Raw genomic sequence first — 20,661 nt, 5'->3', positions numbered from 1 at the left:
AGGTTTTTACATTCCTCATCAATCTGTGTGGATCTACATGTTTTTTCACTGGCATCCAGCAATCCTGGCTGGAGTCTTGCCTCAGTAATCTGTGAACCTCCCATCTCTCCAGCCTGCAGGTCTGTCAGGGACAACAAAGGCTTCCTGTCCATTAATCCATCTGCTCCAATCCCAGCTGAAATAGACCCCATGGACAGGTAGTCTGTTGGGGATTCTAGCTGGAAGTAGACTGAAATGCAATTCTTCTTTGTTGTTACTGGTTTGGTTTTGTTTCCTTTTCTCCTTTGGATTTTTTTCAAGACTGGCTGTCCTGGAACTCGTTCTGTTCCAGAAGGTGCAGTTAACCTTAGCCTCTCGGTCACTTCAGCCTTATGGAAATCACGGTATCTCCTGGCTGCTTATCTCATTGTTGGGTTTGGTCTTTTAGACCTTTGTTTGTTGTGAGTTGTTTTTTTGTTGTTTTTGGGACATTTTCACTACATAGCTCAGGCTGCCCTTGAACTTGCAGTTCTCCTGCCTGAGGAGCTGGAATCACAGGCATGTTCCACCACACTCAGTTTGGTGCTAGAGGTCCGGTTGGCCTGGCATATGCTACATGGACTTCTGTTAAACTAAGTCCCATCGTTATTGCCTACACTTTTTTCTATTTTTCTTTCTGTTTTTTCTAGACAGGGTTTCTCTGTGTAACAGCCCTGGCTGTCCTGGAACTTGCTTTCTAGACCAGGCTGGCTTAGAACTCACAGATATTCACCTTCTTCTGCCTCCCAAGTGCTAGGATTAAAGATATTCACCACCACACTCAGCTAAAAAATATACTTTCTTTCTTTGTATGTTTTGTTTTTCAAGACAGGGTTTCTCAGTGTACCCCTGGCTGTCCTGGAACTCACTCTGTAGACCAGGCCGGCCTCAGTCTCAGAAATCTACCTGTCTCTGCCTCCTCTGAGTGCCAGGATTAAAGGCATGCGGCGCCACTGCCCAGCTTTATTGCCCATATTTTAATTATTTTTTATTATGAATTATGAGTTCTTTTTATGTTCTGGATTTAAGTTTCTTATCAGATATATATGTTTTGCAAATGTATTCTCACATTATGTGGTTTTGTTTTCACTTTTTAGTTTAATTGTTTTTGGCACAGAAGTTTTACCTTTGATGAAATCCAACTTATCTGTCGCTTCTTATAGCTCACACTTTGATGTGATGTTTAAGAACATACTGCTGATTCAAGACCTTGAAAATATTTTTCCTTCTTTATTTATTTAAGACATTTTTTATTCATTTTACATACCAACCACAGATCCCCATCTTATCCCTTCTCCCTTTCCCTCCAGCTCACCCCGCATCCCCTCCTCCAAAAGGGTAAAGCCTCCCATAGGGAGTCAGCAAAGCCTGGTACATTCAGTTGAGGCAGGACCAAGCCCCTCTCCAAGATCGTGAAAATTTACCCCTATCTTTTCTTCTAAGCATTTTGTAATTTTAGCTTTTATAGTGAGGTCTTTGATCTGTCTATAGAATTAATGTTTATGTCTGGCCTAAAGTAGAAACCAGCCTCATTCTTCTGCATGTGGGTATCTGTCACAGTAAAGTCACTGAAAAAACTATCCTTTTTCCCATGTAATTGTCGCAATTAGAATCTGGAGAACAGGGAATATAACCTTCACCTAGTACACTTCACCTTCTGTGTACTTGGCCCTCATATTCATCTGGGGAGACTTGTTTGGAGCCTCTCTAGGGCAAGAACAGAAGGCATGCTGCCTCCACAGAGCCAGAATGCTTCCATCCAATACCTGGGCGGCTCAGAAGGGGTCTGTTTCCTGCTGTGCCATTAGGGCCTTAAGTGTCCATGCCCCTTTTCCCAACTTATGATTATCATCTTTATCATTCCTCCTTAGATACCATATGGCTTATTTTCCATCAAAATCGATTTTAAACATTATCACCAAATCAACATTGCCCACTATATCTCCAGTTGAGTCAGTAGGAGTCTGCTAAACATTGGTGCCTCCCTGTAGCTTATGAGATTGAGTCCTAGCTAGCTGGGAAGCACAGTGAGCAGTTCTCAAACAGCTAACAAGTTTTTCTTATCTACTTCACTTGCTACAGAATGTCTGTTACACACCCGACTCCAACCCTGTGAACAGGCTGCTTGCCTTAGTTCATGGTCCCCTCACCCCCACCCCGCAACTTGCCCATAAGGCCTATACATATCTGTGACCACTTGCTGGGTCCCTCCCTTTCCTCAGGGTCCGCATAGTTCATGGGGTTTCCCAGACTGGGCTCTCCTTTTTTCTGAAGCCACTCACTGTGGACATCTTTAGATCCCACCCACGCCTGGCTTTGGATGTCAGCTCCTGGGCTCCCCACCCTCATCTACCTTTTATTCTCTGGGTATCTTGATTGAATGTCACCCCCCAGGAGATGCCAAGAATGTTCCTAAAGGGCCGGGCTTCTGCCCACACACACAGGAGTGCAGTACAAAGGGAATAAAACCCCATTCTTTGCATTCATTTGAAAGGGCTTTTTAAACAAAACTAAGACTTACAATTGTTTCTTTTAGGGATTAAGAGATTATTCTGTGCTCGATAGCTCTCTTTTGTCACCCAAGATTTCTTTGATAAAATCTAATATAGGTTAGGGAGAAGGTTGGTGGGGAGAGGTCACCCAGAGGAAGGAGGTGCCTTAAGGTCTCCCAGAGCACTGTAGGCAGCTCCCTGCCACATCATCGCTGTAGAAAGGCTATGCTGACAGGGTGGGACAAGTTCACCCGCTGGGTTGTCTTAGCCCTTGTCAGTGTGTATAGCAAGTTCAGCCCCCGCATCTATGTGGCCTTGTTTCTTACTTACTTCCCCAATTCCCTGCCCCTCTTACCTGTCAGGTTCTTTAACAACTCCATATCTAGAAGCTACAACCCTGTTCCCTATCAACCTTCCATGAGAATACTAGGCCCAAGACAATTACCTTCAGGGCGCTACTTCAGGAGCTCTATGGAGTCCCCTGTGCACATCTGTCTTTCGATCTGTGCTTGATTTTCCTTTTCAGTGTTCTGTCTGCAAATCTTTCTTCACTGAAGCACCAGCCAAGTCCTGAGCTATTTGTTGGCCAGAATTGTCACTGTAAAACTGGGGTCCATGCCTACAGGAACCTTAGAGGGTGATGGTTCCAGGGTATGACCTCTGTGGAGAAGACTCTTTCTGCCATGAACACGTGCTTGTGTCCATCCAAAGTACACTGCCTGTGTCATGGGCTTCAGATTGAAGAAGAGAATGTGAGCCGTCAGGTCTAGGAATTAAATGTTGTGATTTCTGCTGGGAGTTCACTCTGACATCAGCCAGGCATGAAGGGGTCTAAGGTTAAGATGACCCAATTCCAATCCTAAAAGTTTTCTCCAGCTTCAATCAGAGACTAGCTGGGCAGAGAGCACAGGAGACTAGAGGTGACCTGGCCGTCTGTGAGCCAGCTGAACTCACGGTACAGCTTGTCTGCACTCGCTGGGGGTCACAGTGGCGTGAGGGTCACTGGTGATGGGAAACTTGGAGTGGCTTCACACAGGAACACTAGTCGCCTATTGCTGGCATTGTCGCTGGCATCTCTGCTCTGACCCCATCCTTGTGTCAGGAGGGCCAGGAGCCTCAGTTTAGAGTTGGGGACCCCAGAGGGGCTCATGTTACGTAAGGTCAGGACCTTCTTTTTTGTTTTGGTTTGGTTTTGTATGTTTGTTTGTTTGTTGTTTTTTGAGGCAGGCTTTTTCTGTGTGACCTTCCTGGCTGTCCTGGAAATCACCTTGTAGGCCAGGCTGGCCTCGAACTCACAGAGATCCTACTGTGTCTGTTTGCCTGAGCGCTGGGATTAAAGGCATGCGCCACCACTGCCCAGCCCAGTTGAGACCTTCTGAATGATGACCACATGTGGGGTGAACATGGAGTGAATGCAGCCTTACAGTCAGGGCAGAGAAGTGAGTGACCTGTAGCTGGGTGGCCTCAGAGGGTCTTGGCCCTAAGGTAGGGTAGTGCACATATTCCTCCTGGTATATGGGTATGTTGTACCTTCTTCGACTCATGCTGAGCCTTTATCCACATCATCTGTTCCTCCCACTGTCCTAAGACTCTTGAATGAGCCCCCCAGTGTACAGACATCTAGACGTACTTGGGGCCACCCTGAGATATCTCCGCCAAAGGCTACAGAAATGACGCAGCTTTAAGCCGATGAGGGGAATCACCACAGCCCTGCATCTGTACTGTAAGATACCCTCACCCTGCACTCCAGACCTCCAGTACCCAGATATCCGCTGGTTGGGGTTGGCAGGAGATTGGGTTTGGAGTGCTGAGCTCCAGTGCCACCCATCAGTGTTGGAGGGGCTCGTTTATGGGTTCCCTGCTGCCCTCTATTCCTGTGCCTGACCCAGAGAACCCAGGTCAAACAGACCCTGCTCCAGCTGTGGGGGGAGGTAGATTGTCTTCACTACATAAACTCATAAGATAGAAACTGAACATTTAAAGTTTTTTTTTTTATTTGTTTTATTTTGTTTTTTTTGATTTTTTGTTTTTGTTTTTGTGGAGATATAGTTTCTCTGTGTAGCTTTGTGCCTTTCCTGGATCTCACTCTGTAGACCAGGAGGGCCTTGAACTCACAGAGATCCGCCTGCCTCTGCCTTCTGAGTGCTGGAATTAAGGCATGCGCCACCACCGCCTGGCCTTTTTTTTTGGGGGGGGCGGGGTTTGGTTTGGTTTTTCAAGACTGGGTTTTTCTGTGTAGCCCTGGCTGTCCTGGAACTTTGTAGACCAGGATGGCCTTGAAGTCACAGAGATCCACCTGCCTCTGCCTCCAGAGTGCTGGGATTAAAGGCATTTGCCACCACCCAGCTAAAGCTTGTTTTGATGACGTGGCACTGTGTCTTCACAGGTGTCCTGAGTAGTGTCAGCACTATCTCTCTGTCAGTCTGTTCACCTGAGGCCATCTCACCTGATGTCCCTTGTGTCTCGAGAACCCACATGACACTGTGTCCCTTTGGATACATTGAGCAGTAACAGTTTTGAGGACTAGCTAGGCATTATGTAGAATGTCCTTTTGTTTTGCTTACCTTGTTCCTGTCTTGTAGCTGTTGCCCTGTGCCATGGCAGGCCCTGCATTATACTCCTCCAGCCTGTGGGTCAGGAACTGCCAGGCATCTGGAACAAACTCACTGTAAGACTTAAACATCCAGCTGGGCGGCGGTGGTGTACAACTTAACCCCAGCACTTGGGAGGCAGAGGCAAGTGGATCTTTGAGTTTGAGGCCAGGTTGGTCTATGGAGCAACTTCCAAGATAGCCAGAACTACACAGGGGAACCCTGTCTCAAAAAACAAAAGAGGGGGAGAAACTTTAACATTCATTAGCTACATTTTTATAGCCATTGCCCAATATTGAAGAACTATATTTTGTAAGGTAGCCCCAGTTCAATCACCAAGTAGGGGGACTGTGACCACTGCTTGGGCCCTAAAGCCTGTGGCATTAATGTCATCCCCACACTGTATAGGAGGGGCAGACTATACAGACTAGAAGACATATTTGGGAGGTCTTAGGATCTTATACCTTGATCCACAGATATGAAGCGGGGAGGGGGGGTGCTAACTGGGAATTTTGAAACCTCAGATTCCACCTACGAGGACACAAGTCCACACTCCTAATCTTTCCCAAATAGTTCCACCAACTGGGGACCAATTATTCAAACATGACCCTATGGGGGCCATTCTCGTTCAAACCTTCACAGTGATGTATGTATACTGCTCTTGGCTAAGAACATGAGAGTTCTGCATTGTATCAGGAGGGTCGAGCCTTTAGTAGGAGAAGAGAGAGAGCTAGGCCAGTGTGGTGACCCAGGACACAAGGAAAGAGACTTTTCAAGTGAATTACAGTGCAAGCATTGGAGTGCTAGGTGTGAAACCCCAGAGTCGAAGAATATGGGAGCTGGAGGACAAAGGCTTCAAAGAGTAACTGCAGAGAGTTGAACAGGCATCAGCAGTCGGACACAGCCAGAGAAGAGTGTACGAGAGCCGCAGCACTCAGGCCCTTGGACTTTGGATGATGTCAGTGCCACAAAGATGTCTTTGTTCTCTGTGAGTCAGTCAGTAGTATCAATTCAGGTGTCACAAAGATCCCAACAGGGTTGTGTATGGAAGTTGGCAGGCCAATTCTAAAATTCATGAGGAATTAAAAACAGGTTAAGAATAGCCGAGAAGTAGGACTATCAGGATATCTCAGTAGGTAAAGGTGTCTACTGCCAAGCCTAGCGACCTGAGTTTGATCCCAGGGACTCACAAGGTAGAAGGGGAGAACCAGTTCCTACAAGTTGTCCTCTGACTTCCAAACAAACACCCAAATAAACACATGCACACAAATAAACATGAATGTAGTCTAAAAGAGAATAGCCTAGAGCTAGGTACAGTGGCACAAATCTGTAACACCAGCTCTTTGGGAGGTTGAAGCAAGAGGATTATGAATTTAAGGCTAGCTTGGACTGCATAGTAAGTCTGTCTTTGAAAAGGGGAAATAGAAACTGAGACATAGCTCAGTGACAGCAAATACATGCTTACTGCATGCAAAACCCCAGGTTCATCTCTCACACTGAAAAAAAAAAAGAAAATAGGAGAAAGATACTAACCAAAGCACGACAAGGTTGTTGATTTTTTTTTTTTTTTTTTTTTTTTTTTTTGGTTTTTCGAGACAGGGTTTCTCTGTGTAGCTTTGCGCCTTTCCTGGAGCCCACTTGGTAGCCCAGGCTGGCCTCAAACTCACAGAGATCCGCCTGGCTCTGCCTCCCGAGTGCTGGGATTAAAGGCGTGCGCCACCACCGCCCGGCCAAGGTTGTTGATTTTTTAATGATATTTTTATTATATATATTATTATGTATGTAGATCTTATTACAAATGGTTATGAGCCACCATGTGGTTGCTGGGAATTGAACTCAGGACCTCTGGAAGAGCAACCAGTGCTCTTAACCTTTGAGCCATCTCTCCAGCCCCCAAGGTTGTTGATTTATTATGCTCCCCTAATAAAAGTACTTGCTGAGCCACAGCTGGACTGATCGGAAAAGCCAGACAGGATTGCAGACAGACAGAAATATTCACTTGTAAACCTGGACCCGGCAGAGTTGCTCTTGTTCATCGTGGAAGAAATGATACTGTTTAGCAAGATGAAATGTCGCAAGAAACAAAATCACTTCAGGCAGAGCCAAGACTTCAGTATAAATGGCAACATTATAAAACTTCAAGAAGCCAGTTTGTAAGAGGATATGCTTGACCTACAAGTACAGCAGATTTCTTAAATCAGAAAGAAGAGGGAGCAACCATGAAGGATTTATAAAGTCAATTGGTTAAGATTAAAACTTGTTTTCTTCAAAAGAGAATAAAAAGACAAATCACGAAGTAGACCCTCGTGACACGTCATTGAGAGAGTGTCTGTCTAGAACACGCATTTCAAAGGAAGCTCCTGTGGATCAGTAAAGAAAAAACTATGCTCCTTGTGAGGTTTTTTTTTGTTTTTTTTTTTTCATGTAATTTTACATATCAGCTCCTTATGAGGTTTTCAGGAGTTTGAGAAAAGTATTTGACTACATTAGTAATCACAAAAAATTAAAACCACATATGTAGAAATCATTGTTACATTTGCTGTGTTTTCACATTTGAAATTTTTCATTACAAAGTCTGAAAAAAAGCAGATCACTTCAAAGAGAGACAGAGGTCGTGGACTGAGAAGCTGGCTCTGTGGTGAAGCGAGGACCTGAGTTCAGATCCTCTACACCCACGTAAAAGCTGGACACAGCATGTGTGCTTCTAACCCAACACTGTAGATGGAGATAAGTGGATTCCCCAGGGCTGACCGGACAGTCTAGTCAGAACAGCCAACTCCAGGTTCAGGGAGATACTCTATCTCAAATAAGCTGGGGGTGTGTGAGCATGTACCTTCACATACATACATACATACAGTTGTAACCACACACACACACACAGCAGGAGGAGGAGAAGAGTGGGAAAGTTGCACCAATTCCACTATTCCTGTATGACCCCCCCCTTTTTTGATTTATTTATGTGTATGCGTGTTTTGCCTGCATGTATGTCTGTGCACTGTATACATGCCTGGTACCCACGGATGTCAGAAAAGGGTATCATATCCCCTGGAACTGGACAGACAGATGTGAGCTGTCATGTGGGTGCTCGGGAACAGGGCTGGTCCTCTACGAGATCAACAAGTGCTCTTAACTACTGAGCCATCTCTCCAGCCTCCAACCTCTTGTCTTTTTGCTTTCCTGTCTGGTGACTTCCTACAGAAGTCACAGATTATGAGGATGTATCGCTTGCAAACAAGGCTGTACAGCTTTATTTATAACGGATTGTGGCAGGCCTTCCCTGACACTCACTTTGTATTTACATTCAGACACTTTCAGAGCCAGGCATGGTGGCTCATGTCTGTAATCTCACCACTTGGGAAGCTTAGGCAGGAGGATCGCTACAAGATTTTAGGCCATTCTGGGCCACAGAATCAGACCTATATCAAAGAGGGAGGGCCTTCCCCAGAACACTGCTCTAGTGATGTGCCGCACAGCCCTAATGCAAGTGCAGCTGCATTGTGGAAGCATGGCCACTGCATCTTTAAAACTTTGAAATCTGGAGGCTGAAGAGACAGTTCAGTGGTTAAGAGTAAGTGATGTTCTTCTAGAATTGGCTCCCAGCACTCATGTTGAGTGGCTTCCAGACTGTAGTTCCAGCTCTGGGAGAGCCTCCGCCCCCTTCTGGCCTGTTAGAGCACTGCACATATACGCTCATGCACACCCAAAAATAAAAATAAAAGGAACCTTAAATAAACAAAAACTTGGAAGCAGTCTTTAAACATTTACAGCCTGATATCAGACATACTCGTATTCGATAACATGGCCTTGTTTGGAGTGCTTTACATTTTTAGAAAGAAAAAGGATTACAGGGCTGCAGGCTGAGGACCAGACAGGGGCAGTAGTTTGTGGTCCTACTGCCCTGAGGGTTCCTAGGAAATAGCACCAGGTGCAGGAGCACTCAGCAGCTGGTGGCAGCCCCTGTCCAGTATATAGGTGAGAGCTGGGGTCTTGGTTGATTCCCTTGTCCCCTGCAGGTTGGAGTGGGTGGAGATCATCGAACCGCGCACTCGAGAACGGATGTACGCCAACCTGGTCACCGGGGAGTGTGTGTGGGACCCCCCAGCCGGAGTGCGCATCAAGCGCACCAGCGAGGACCAGTGGTGGGAGCTCTTTGACCCCAACACGTCGCGCTTCTACTACTACAGCGCCGCCTCGCAGCGCACGGTGTGGCATCGCCCACAGAACTGCGACATCATCCCTCTGGCCAAACTGCAGACGCTGAAGCAGAACACCGAGTCCCCGCGCGCCTCTGCAGACAGCAGCCCGGGAAGGGGCAGCCGCGATGGGAGCACCGGCTCCTCGCTGGAGCCCGAGCCCGAGGAAAGGGCACAGGAGCTCCCAGTTCGCAGCGGGCGGGCGACAGCCTTGGTCACATCGAAGGAAGAGAGCAGCAGGTGAGGAGGCAGGGCGGGGAAATGGGTTGGGGAGGGTTCTGAGAAGAGAAGGGCTGAGGTGGCCGAGGACTGCATGTAGCTTGCAAGACTGTTAGTTGTCCAGTAATAGGATTCTAAAGTCTTTGCTGGGCCCAGATTATTAGGCAGGCCAGCCATCCACTTCCTCTGTGGTTTATTGACTGTCATTAGTCACCTGTGGAAGTGAACCAAGCCTTGGAGGAAGGGAAGGTCAAGTGAGGCCAGGTGTGGTGTTGCACATCTGTTAGCCCAGCGTTTGGGAGGCAGAGGCAGCCAAGGATCAGGATATGAGGTCAGCCTATGATAAGTGAGAGCCTGATTCAAACTCGAGAGGGAAGGAGGGAGAGAAAGGCACCGAGGAGGAAAACCAGACCCTTGGAGCCCCTGCACTCCTTTCCAGAAGGCTGTGGATGTACCTTCAGTGGGGACACTTCTGCTAATAGTTGTATCTTTGGGTACTGAGTAACTTACGGAGAATGAAGGGACGGCCTCTGATTCCTGCAGCAGGAGGGATGGAGGGGCTGCCTTCCTTTGAAAAAGCCCATCTGGAGCCGGGGAGGACCATGATATTCCTGGCACTGCTTGTATCTGAGCCAAACTGATTCTCCTGGAATCAGCTCCCCCAGGAAGGAAGTCCTTCTGTTCATTGCTTGAGCAGGTGAAGAGACCGTGGCTCAGGCAGCGGACTGTGTCTGCATGGTCAAACAGGGGAAGCACATGGGCTGCAATGGAGCCCTTGAGCCAGCTGTCTCCAGCTGTGGAGCACACCAGGTGTGACTCTGCTGGTGTGTGTGTGTGTGGGTGCCATTGTAACCTTTTTCTTCTGGTGGAAATAAGGCTATGGTATACTAGTTGGCCTTGAAGAGCATTGGGGGTCTTTTTGAGGTGTTGCTGTCACATTTTTTGCTGTTTCAGTGTCCCCAGAAATAGCAATAAAAACAGAACCTGGGTTTGCAAGGAGCTACTGAGGCATGGGACTTCCTCCAGGAGCTGCTGTATCTCAGGGACAGTAGAGTACTGGAAAGGAAGGGACAGGGCAGGCTGGATTTTCTCAGAGTATGGGCTCATTTGAAGTGTAAGACTGTGAGGTGCTGACCACAGAGAGTGCTACTTTAGGCCCTCCAGGACCAATCCAGAGAGAGGTCAGGTTTGGAGCCTCAGCCAGGGAAGGGGACACTATGAAGGAGCTGGTGTAGCCTGTGGAAGCTAGACAGTGGTGTAGGGCATAGCATGGCTTGGCAGGCAGTGGAGAAGTTAAAGACCAAGAAGACCAGACTGTCCACAAGGATTATATTCTGCCTCCCTCCAGCAAGTAGTTTTCTGCTGAGGATAACTGGGCTTTTCATAAGGATCATCGTGTTAGGGAATTTCCTCTGGTTTCTGTTCTCCAGGGATCTTACCAGGAAAGGGTGTGGTTCTCTGATATGATGGTGTGGGCTTTCATCAGTCTATTAATAATGTATATTTCTTCTATTGAACCTAATTTTCTTACATTGAAACATCCTTGAGCTTGTGTTTAATCACCCCAGTGGTATCCATGTGTGTTTGACACATGAAAGAACTCTGTGTTGCCAGACTAGTGGGTTTGTGAAACATCCCAATGGAACATTCAGAGCAAGACAGCCAGAAGTCCTTGTTCTCCAGCAGAAATTTCCAGAAGAGATGACATGGCAGAGATGTAGGATTCAGACTTCCTACAAGTTAGGTTTATGACCTATGTATAGTCCCGCACTTGAGAAGCTGAAGTAAGTCCAGGAGTTCAAGGTCAGCCTAGTGAGATCCTCTCCTAAAAAACAGACAAAAAAAAAAAAAAAACAAAAACAAACAAACAAAAAAAAACCTTACAGACATTCACAAATAAGATCCAGCAAGAGGGTATAAAGAAACAAAATCTTGAGGCTGGATAGAGTAAGAACGCTTGTTACTCTCGCAGAGGACCCAGGTTCAATTCTCAGTACCCATGTGGTAGTTCATAACCATCCATCACTCCAGTTCTAGGGCATCCAACACCCTTTTCTGCCCTTGCTGAACACCAAGCACACATGTGGTCACATACATATAGATGCACTCACACACATAAAGTAAAATAAATCTTTAAAAAAAAGAAGAAATGAATTTTTTGGCAAGGATTAACATCCGTTGACCATCTGCCCTCGGGTCCTGCTTGAATCCTTTCTTTCCATGTGAAACTTCTGTATGGAGAGAAAATCCAGAGGAAGAGGCCCACATATTTAGTGTATACATTATGGTAAATTCTCATGCATATGTATGCACCATGAACATCACAACCAGGGGAGGGATGGGTGCCTCTATCACCCGTTTCCCTTGATCTTCGTGTCCCTCCCTCTTCACCACCACATTTGTAGGACTGTGGGTCTGCTTCTGTTACAGAAGTTAATTTGTTGTGGGGAATTTCACCTGAACTTAAACCCTGTATACTCCCTTTGTCTGTCTTCTCTTCCTTTTTATTATTTAACATGTTCTATGTATCAGCACTTCTGAATGATATCCCTTAGTGTAGGTTTTTAGATAGTCTTGCTATGTAACCCACAATGACCTCAAACACAGTCCTGATCCTGCTGCCTCCCCAGTGCTGAAATAACAGGTATGCACTGTGATGCTCAGATTGGGCCTGCTCCAACCCACTTTACTTCTTTTGGTTGTTGTTGGAGACAGGGTCTCATTGTATGCCTCTAGCTGAACTGGAATTCACTATGTAGACCATGATGGCCTTGAACTCACAGAGATCCTCCTGCCTATGTCTCTGTAGTACTGGGATTAAAGGTATGTGCCCCCATGCCTGGTCAGCAAGTGCTTCTAACTGCTGAACCAACTCTTCTTTGAACGATCCTCCTGCCTCCACCTCTGGAGTACTGGAATTATACTATGGGCCAACACATCCAGTTTTTGTGATGCTTAGAATGAAATGAACTTAGAGCTATCCTCGCATATGCTAGGCAAAGACTACTCTTGTCATTTGTTGTTTTTTACTCTTTTGGGGGCCCACCACCCAGCTCCCAAATTAATATGCAGAGGCCTTTTCTTACTTATGAATGCCCGGCCTTAGCTTGGCTTGTTTCTTGCCAGCTTTTCTTAAATTATCCCATCTACCCTTTGCCTCTGGGCTTTTCTCATTCTCTTACTTCTGTAAATCTTACTCTCACTCTGTGGCTTGCTGTGTAGCTGGGTGGCTGAATCCTGGAGTCCTCCTCCTTCTCTGGCTACTTCTTCTTTCCTAGATCTCACCTCCCAGATTTCTCCTTCTGTTTAGATGAGAAGAGGGTGTCAGATTTCCTAGAACTAAAGTTACAGATGGTTTTGACCCACTGTGTTGGTGTTAGGCTCTCTAAAAGAACAACAAGTGTTCTTAACCACTGAGCCATCTCTCCAGCTCCTATTGTTATTATTATTATTAATTAGCGACTGTGTTTGAATATGTGCATATGAATGCAAGTGCCTCTGGAGGCACCAAGTATAGGATCCCCTTGGAGTCAGAGTTACATGTGGTAGTGAGCCACCCAGTGTGGGTACTGGGAACTGAACTTGTGTTCTCTATAAAAGCAGTACATACTTCTTTTTAAAAGCAGGGTCTCACTATTTAGACCAGGCTAGTCTCAAACTTGCGGAGATCTGCCTACCTCTGCCTCTTGAGTGCTGGTACTAAAGGTGTGCGCCACCTCCTCTAGCTCCCCTTTACCAGCTCCACTCAACTCTTTCCTACTGAGCCATCTCTGCAGCCCTCCCAGGACATCTTCCACTTTGTAAATTGAAATGTTCATCTCTATAACTTCTTAAAGAAGTGTTTTTGCTTTAAAACTATTTGTATGTGTATGAATGTTTTGTCTGCATGTGTGCACTGTGTGTGTGTGTGTGTGTGTGTGTGTGTGTGTGTGTGGTATTCTCAGAGACCAGAAGAGGGCACCAGATTCCCTTGAACTGGAGCTGCAGACCCTTGTGAGCTGCTAAAAGGAAGCTAGGAACTTAACTACAGGAGCAGGAAGCACTCTTAACTGATGAACCATCTCTCCAGCCCAACATTCAATGATTGATTGATTGATTGATTGAGACAGGGTCTCACGTAACCCAGACTGGTCTTGAACTTATTATGTAGCCAGAAGATGACCTTGGACTTGCGGTCCTCCGTCTCAGCTTCCCAAGTCCTAAGATTGTAGGCATGTGCAGTCACACTTTGTCTGATAGGCCTGGGTTTTTTTTTTTCTTTAAACTTTATTTATTATTATTTTGGAGTGTGTGTGTGTATGTAAGAGTAGCATGCATGTGCTACATTGTGCATGTGGATGTCAGAAGCAATCTTGTGGAGTGGATGCTCGCCTTCCATCTTTACTTGGGTTCTGGGAATCAAACTCGGGTCATCAGGTGAATGTCTCTATCTGCTGAGTCATCTTAATCTATTCGGCTTTTTTTTCCTTCTAACCTTTTCAGCATATGGAATACACTTTGAATTACTCGTTAGTGCCTTCCCTTGCTAATTTCACCATCTGTGTTCATTCTGGGCCAGGTCCAGCTGACTGGGTGTTCTCTTTGCAGAACACTGTGTAAGCAGAGTGCTGCCCTAGGAGGACAGGCATGCCACACATGAAGCAGGGCATCTGCCCCAGCAGAGGGCACTTCGGGCTGTGTTCTGAGAGAGCTCCAAAGGCACCATGCGAGCAGCAGGTAGCCAGTGTGGCTGCTCCAAGGAACAGAAGCATTGACATTCTCTGACATCAAAACCAATGGTAGGGGCTGGTTGATGGCTCAGATAGCAAGCTGCCTGCCACGAAAATATGGGGATCTGTGTTTGGAGACCAGCACCCATAAAAAAGCCAGGCATAGGAGCCAGGCATGGTGGCATATGCCTTTAATCCCAGCACTCAGGAGGCAGAGACAGGAGAATTCCTATGAGTTCAAGGCCAGTCTGGTCTATAGAGTGGTTTCCAGGCCAACCAAGCCTACATAGAGAGATCTTATCTCAAGATACAAAACAAAACAAAATCAGGCATGGGCATGCATATATAAGTTAGCATGAGTATAACCTAGCATGGTCATGGAGACAGATGTCTCCAGAGCCTGCTGGCTAGTATGTCTAGCCCATTTCAGTGAAAGACCTTCTCTCAAAAGTTAAGGTGTGAACACTGGTCAAGAACAGCATCAGATGTCACCCTCTGGTCTCCACACACATGCACACACACATACACACAGAGATATCCATAAAGTGGCAAAAGAAAGCTGGGTGGTGGTAATGCACACCTTTAATCCCAGCACTCAGGGAGGCAGAAGCAGGTGGATCTCTGTGAGTTCGAGGCCAGCCTGGTCTACAGAGCAAGATCTGGGACAGGCACCAAAACTACATGGAGACATTCTCTCTCAAAAAACCAAAAAAGAGGAAAGAAAGAAACATCAGCAATACTGGGTGTGATGGTACACATCTCTAATATCAGCATTTGAGAGTCTGAGGCAGGAGAATCACAAGTTTGAGGCTAGCCTAGGCTATATAACTGAAAACTTTTTCTCATTCAGAAAATTTCAATGTTTTCTCTTAGTCTAATAAGAAATCATAATTTTACTCCTTCCAAGCTTTTAGCATGCTGTGTGGTAGGACATGTCAAGAATACTTAGCTCTTATTTCTAACAAAAAAGAAAATCTTAGTGGAATTTTTAAATATTTAAAGCTAGGTCCATGAGCATGAGTGAGATTTGTTGTTGACACTGTTATTTCCATAGTTCATGGTAGATTCAGTTTGTTTTTACTTCAGAGTCCTTCTACTGAAAAATATAACAACCTTGGGCTTATATTTCTACATGAGCTTACATTTCCTCAAGTTTTATTAATTGGTCTCCTAAGTCTCTAATACACTCTTAACCTTAGCATTATTATTTGCAACACATTTTGGCAGTTTTTACTTCAGGTTGTGCTTAATTAGTGGTTTATCTGTGTTGTTTTGGGGTATGACATGTTTCTCCTCAAAATCTCATGTGTTGAAGGCTTTATCCCCACCTAGTGGTGGTGTTGACAGATAATTAGATTACAAGGGCACTGAGGGCATCAGTCCAGGAACGAAATCACAACTTAATGAAGTAATGGAGGCGCGCCTGTTTAAAGACCTAGGTCACTGCGAGTCTCTCCTTGAAGCAGATACCTTTTCTTTTTTCTTTTTTGTTTTTTTCAAGACAGGGTTTCCCTGTGTAGCTTTGCACCTTTCCTGGAACTCGCTCTGTAGCCCAGGTTGGCCTCAAACTCACAAGAGTGCTGGGATTAAAGGTGTGCGCCACCATCCACCAGCTTTGTAGCGTATATCTTGTTCCTGGTCCTTGCACGTGTCTCCTTCCATCCCTTGCCAAGAGCTGAACAACTCTGCTCTCCTACCTCCTTTCAGGTGTAGTGCTCTGTCTCACCAGAGCCCAGACACAGTGGACCTAGCTCATCACGGGCAGAACTCCACATCATGAGCCAATAACCCTCTCCTCCTGTTACATCTGCTATTTTATCACATTGATAACTGGTGGACTGGGCTCATTTGAACATAGTCTCTGCTGCAGTTCTCTACATAAACAGTTTATAGGGGGCAGTTCCTTATTATTTAAGCTTAGCTCTGACTCATGATAAATTGATCAGTGTCAGTAACATGTTATACCATCAGGAGACAAAGAAAGCCATTGAATTACGTGACTGCTATATGTCCCTTGTGGACCTCACCTATAGAAGAAACTGTCTGTGCCAAAGGCTAACGGTCTTAGGCAAATTTATTATAGCTGGACATACTGTTTGGGCTGCTGCAATCAATACAATTTAATTAATTCATCATTAGTTAATCAGCTTTTCTTGCTTACCTAAGAAGTGAGCCCCTCAGGCTGGGGAGATGGCTTAGTTGGTAAGTGCCTCCCTCCAGGCATGAGGACCTGAATTCAGATTCTTAGCACCTACATAAAAACTATGGGCATGGTCAAATACACCTATCCCCTGGTGCTGTGGAGATGAAGATGGTAGAACTCTCTGATCAGTCATTCTAAGTGATGCACACTGCTTCGTGAGAAACCCTGTCTCAGACTATGAGGTGGAAGGCAATCCAGCAAGACACAATGTCAACCTCTGGTCTTATATACATGTACCCATGAAAGTCAGAGAAACTGAGAATTTTCTTTTTTCTAATGGTGATCTTCTTTTTTGTCCAGTAAATGTGCTATAATGAGATCGTCCATCTTACGGTTTCTCCTTCCATTTAAAATCCCTGGGATCATTATATAAGTTGAGAATGTTGTGACATGTGCTCAGTAATGCTAACGTGTTCTCTTAGTGCTGCGGCATGTCACTGTTATAAACATGGTGTTAACCATCCAACCCAGTTTACTGTGCTCAAGAACATGACGTTTAGGGTCCATTTTTCTTTTACTGTTTTGATGTTATAATTATTTCTGATATTAAAACATAATAAAACATCATGATGAGATACTAATGCTGTTAAGCTACAACTGCATCATTGCAATTTTCTGCCATTGGGCAATACATGAGTTATAAGAACCATGTTGAGTCTCTCTCTTGACTGCTCAGCTCTGCTGTTTAGTACAGATGCATCCACATACAGTATAGGAGTAAGTCATTGTGCTAAGAAATTTGAATACCATGCAATTTCTACACCATAAAGTATTTTCCATCATTTAAAACATATAAAACCCATTCTTAGCTCACGGCCTTATAAAAATAGGAAGCAGACTAAAATTGGCTGTAATTCTTGACCCCTGATTTAAACTGCAGCCATTTTTTTTATTTTACAATACTATTCAGTTCTACATAATAGCCACAGATTCCTTGTTCTCTCCCTTCCTGCCCCCCTCCTCTTCCCCCCAGCCCACCCCCCATTCTCACCTCCTCCAGATCAAGGTCTCCCCCGAGGACTGGGATCGACCTGATAGACTCAGTCCAGGCAGGTCCAGTCCCCTCCTCCCAGATTGAGCCAAGTGTCCCTGCATAAGTCCCAGGTTTCAAACAGCTAACTCATGCAACGAGCCCAGGACCTGGTACCACTGCCTAGATGCCTCCCAAACAGATCAAGCCAATTGACTGTCTCACCTATTCAGAGGGCCTGATCCAGTTGGGGGCCCCTCAGCCTTTGGTTCATAGTTCATGTGTTTCCATTCATTTGGTTATTTGTCCCTGTGCTTTATCCAACCTTGCCAGTGAGGCTACCTGGAAAACGGGACCCCAAGAAAGACACGGAGAAATGGATGAGATCTACATGAACAGCCTGGTCATGAGTGGGAGCAATGAAGGGCAAGGGTCGAGGGAAAGAGAACGGGAGATCCTAGCTGGATCAAGAAAAGAGAGGGAGAACAAGGAATAGGAGACCATGGTAAATGAAGACCACATGAGAAAAGGAAGAAACAAAGAGCTAAAGAGGCCCACAGAAATCCACAAAGATACCCCCACAAAAGACTGCTGGCAATGGTCGAGAGACAGCCGGGACTGACCTACTCTGGTGACGGGATGGCCAAACACTCTAATAGTTGTGCCATAAACCCCATCCAAGGACTGAGGAATCTGGATGCAGACATCCACGGCTAGGCCCCGGGTGGAGTGCTGGGAGTCTAATTAGTGAGAAAGAGGAGGGTTTATATGAGCGAGAATTGTTGAAACCAAGGCAGCCATTTTTTTTAATAGCCAACCCAGAGAGCCCCCAGATGTGGCTTGACCTCCTGTCAGCCTCACCGTAAGGCTTATTTCCTAGGCTATGACAGGCCCCTCCCACTCCTATTCTACTCTCCCTGAAACCTCCCTGCTACTGACCTTTGCTGCTCCCTGTCTTAACCCCGTGGATGCCTGAGGATCTGGTTTGTTATCTAGCAGACTCCCCATGGAGTAGGAACTGTTCTGTTCGTGCTCCTACCCCAACTCAGGGCTAACCTGGCATCGGTGATTAATGAGGAGATGAGATGTGTTCCAACCTTTGGCAAAAGTGTAGAGGACAGGTCGATATTGACTCCTCCTACCTAGGCCCTGGTGGCTGGAGGTGGGATGTAGAAGGAGCATCAGCCCTGAAGGTCCCGAGTGCCCTTAGTGTATGAGCCAATGTTAGAAGCAGCCTTCAGAAACATGGAGTCCTGGAGTACTGACTAGAGTAGCGGGCAGGTGGAATGGCTTTCCATGTGTTTCCTGGGAGAGGAGGGGCATGAGCCTAAGGAGGAGGAAGCACACAGTGTGCTGTGCCCTGTGCCCTGCTGCAGTGTGACACAGCAGTGAGCACGGGGACCTGCAGGGTGCCTGATGACGGAGTCCCATGCTCTAAAAGGTCTTGTGACATTTAGTGACCAGCCAGACATAACAGGATGGATACCCTGCCTGAAACAGATATGGACATAGGTATCCTAGAGTTATGTTTACATACTTCATTTATTATTTTCTAGCTTTCTACTATATATCATAATTCTATATTTGAAGATATTGACAGCTAGCTTTTGTTAATAATTGTCACTCATTCATTCAGTCTTTGGAAATACATGACCATCCAGAAGCAAAAATAAAACACCCTAGTGTCATCTCTTACTGAATATGATTTTCAGGTACATATTCTTGCAGTTTTTGAAATATTGTACAGCATTCTGCCAGATGTAATGGCACACATCCGAAGGGTAGGCGGAGGAGGCAGAGGCGGAGAGCATGCTTTGTATGACATTTAGCCATTGCCTTCTCACTGTAAACAGTGTGCTTTCTTGGCTTTTAGACATGGGACTTCTTTCTAGAATACTTGCTGTCTTCCTAATTTTCTATTGCTGTTGACTAAATTCTTGTATGTTGCCTCAGGCCATTTTTCACTCCCATAGTAAGGTATTTTTAGCAGGGTGATTCATGGAGGAGACTGGCTTATTTTGGTTCATGGTAAAGCGAAGGCATGAGAGACAAAGGAGCTGCCCTACCCTGCAAGGCCTTGCTCTCACAGATCTCTGAAGAGCACTCTACCCCCACAGAAACTCAGCAGCGCCCTCATGGCAGGAGTCACATTACCTCATCCCTCTTCAAGACTTTGCCTTTCCTTAGGTTGGAACCAAATTTCTGTGTGAGTTGGTGTGAACAAAACATAGCATGTGTGTTGGTTGGTGAGTTTCAGCATCTGTGAGCTCCCTGTGCTGCATTCTTTAGACAGGGAGCTCTGTGTCCATCTTTATGAAGTGTGCCCGTGAGGTCTCTATACTCTGTGTCCATCTTTATGTAGTGTGCCCGTGAGGTCTCTATACTCTGTGTCCATCTTTATGAAGTGTGCCCGTGAGGTCTCTATACTCTGTGTCCATCTTTATGTAGTGTGCCTGTGAGGTCTCTATACTCTGTGTCCATCTTTATGAAGTGTGCCCGTGAGGTCTCTATACTCTGTGTCCATCTTTTTTTTTTTTTTTTTTTTTTTTCGAGACAGGGTTTCTCTGCATAGTTTTGCGCCTTTCCTGGAGCTCACTTGGTAGCCCAGGCTGGCCTCGAACTCATAGAGATCCGCCTGCCTCTGCCTCCCGAGTGCTGGGATTAAAGGCGTGCGCCACCACCGCCCGGCCCTGTGTCCATCTTTATGAAGTGTGCCCGTGAGGTCTCTATACTCTGTGTCCATCTTTATGTAGTGTGCCCGTGAGGTCTCTATACTCTGTGTCCATCTTTATGTAGTGTGCCCGTGAGGTCTCTATACTCTGTGTCCATCTTTATGTAGTGTGCCCGTGAGGTCTCTATACTCTGTGTCCATCTTTATGAAGTGTGCCCGTGAGGTCTCTATACTCTGTGTCCATCTTTATGAAGTGTGCCCGTGAGGTCTCTATACTCTGTGTCCATCTTTATGAAGTGTGCCTGTGGGGTCTCCTTCTATACTCTGTGTACAATCTTGGGAGGCAGAGGCAGGTGGATCTCTGTGAGTTCAAGGACAGCCTGGTCTACAGAGTGAGTTCCAGGACAGCCAGGGCTACACAGTGAAACCCTGTCTACAAAAACAAAACACAACAGCAGAAAAGCCACAGGTGGGTGTGTGCTTAAGGAAGTAAAGCCTGGCTACAGACCAGCCCTGTGTAGCCATTTGATAGCCCAGGTAGGGAGGTCTCGTTTCAGGGCCTTCGGTACTTTGAACCAGGAGGAGTTTGAAGACA

The 20,661-nt window shown here is 46.0% G+C and overlaps 1 protein-coding gene across 2 annotated transcripts in view; it reads left to right on the top strand.

Moving 5' to 3' along the window:
• Arhgap39 (Rho GTPase activating protein 39) overlaps positions 1 to 20,661 on the top strand; it is a 105,331-nt gene that overhangs the window by 59,632 nt on the left and 25,038 nt on the right. For both annotated transcript variants that reach the window (XM_028870993.2, XM_028870991.2), the window contains exon 3: positions 9,115 to 9,534. In XM_028870993.2, the coding sequence (XP_028726826.1) occupies positions 9,115 to 9,534 (420 nt within the window). The remainder of the gene's footprint in view (positions 1 to 9,114; positions 9,535 to 20,661) is intronic.

The sequence above is a fragment of the Peromyscus leucopus genome, chromosome 20 (assembly GCF_004664715.2).
Source record: "Peromyscus leucopus breed LL Stock chromosome 20, UCI_PerLeu_2.1, whole genome shotgun sequence".
NCBI classification, from domain to species: Eukaryota; Metazoa; Chordata; class Mammalia; order Rodentia; family Cricetidae; genus Peromyscus; species Peromyscus leucopus.
This window is presented reverse-complemented; position numbering and strand designations above follow the sequence as displayed.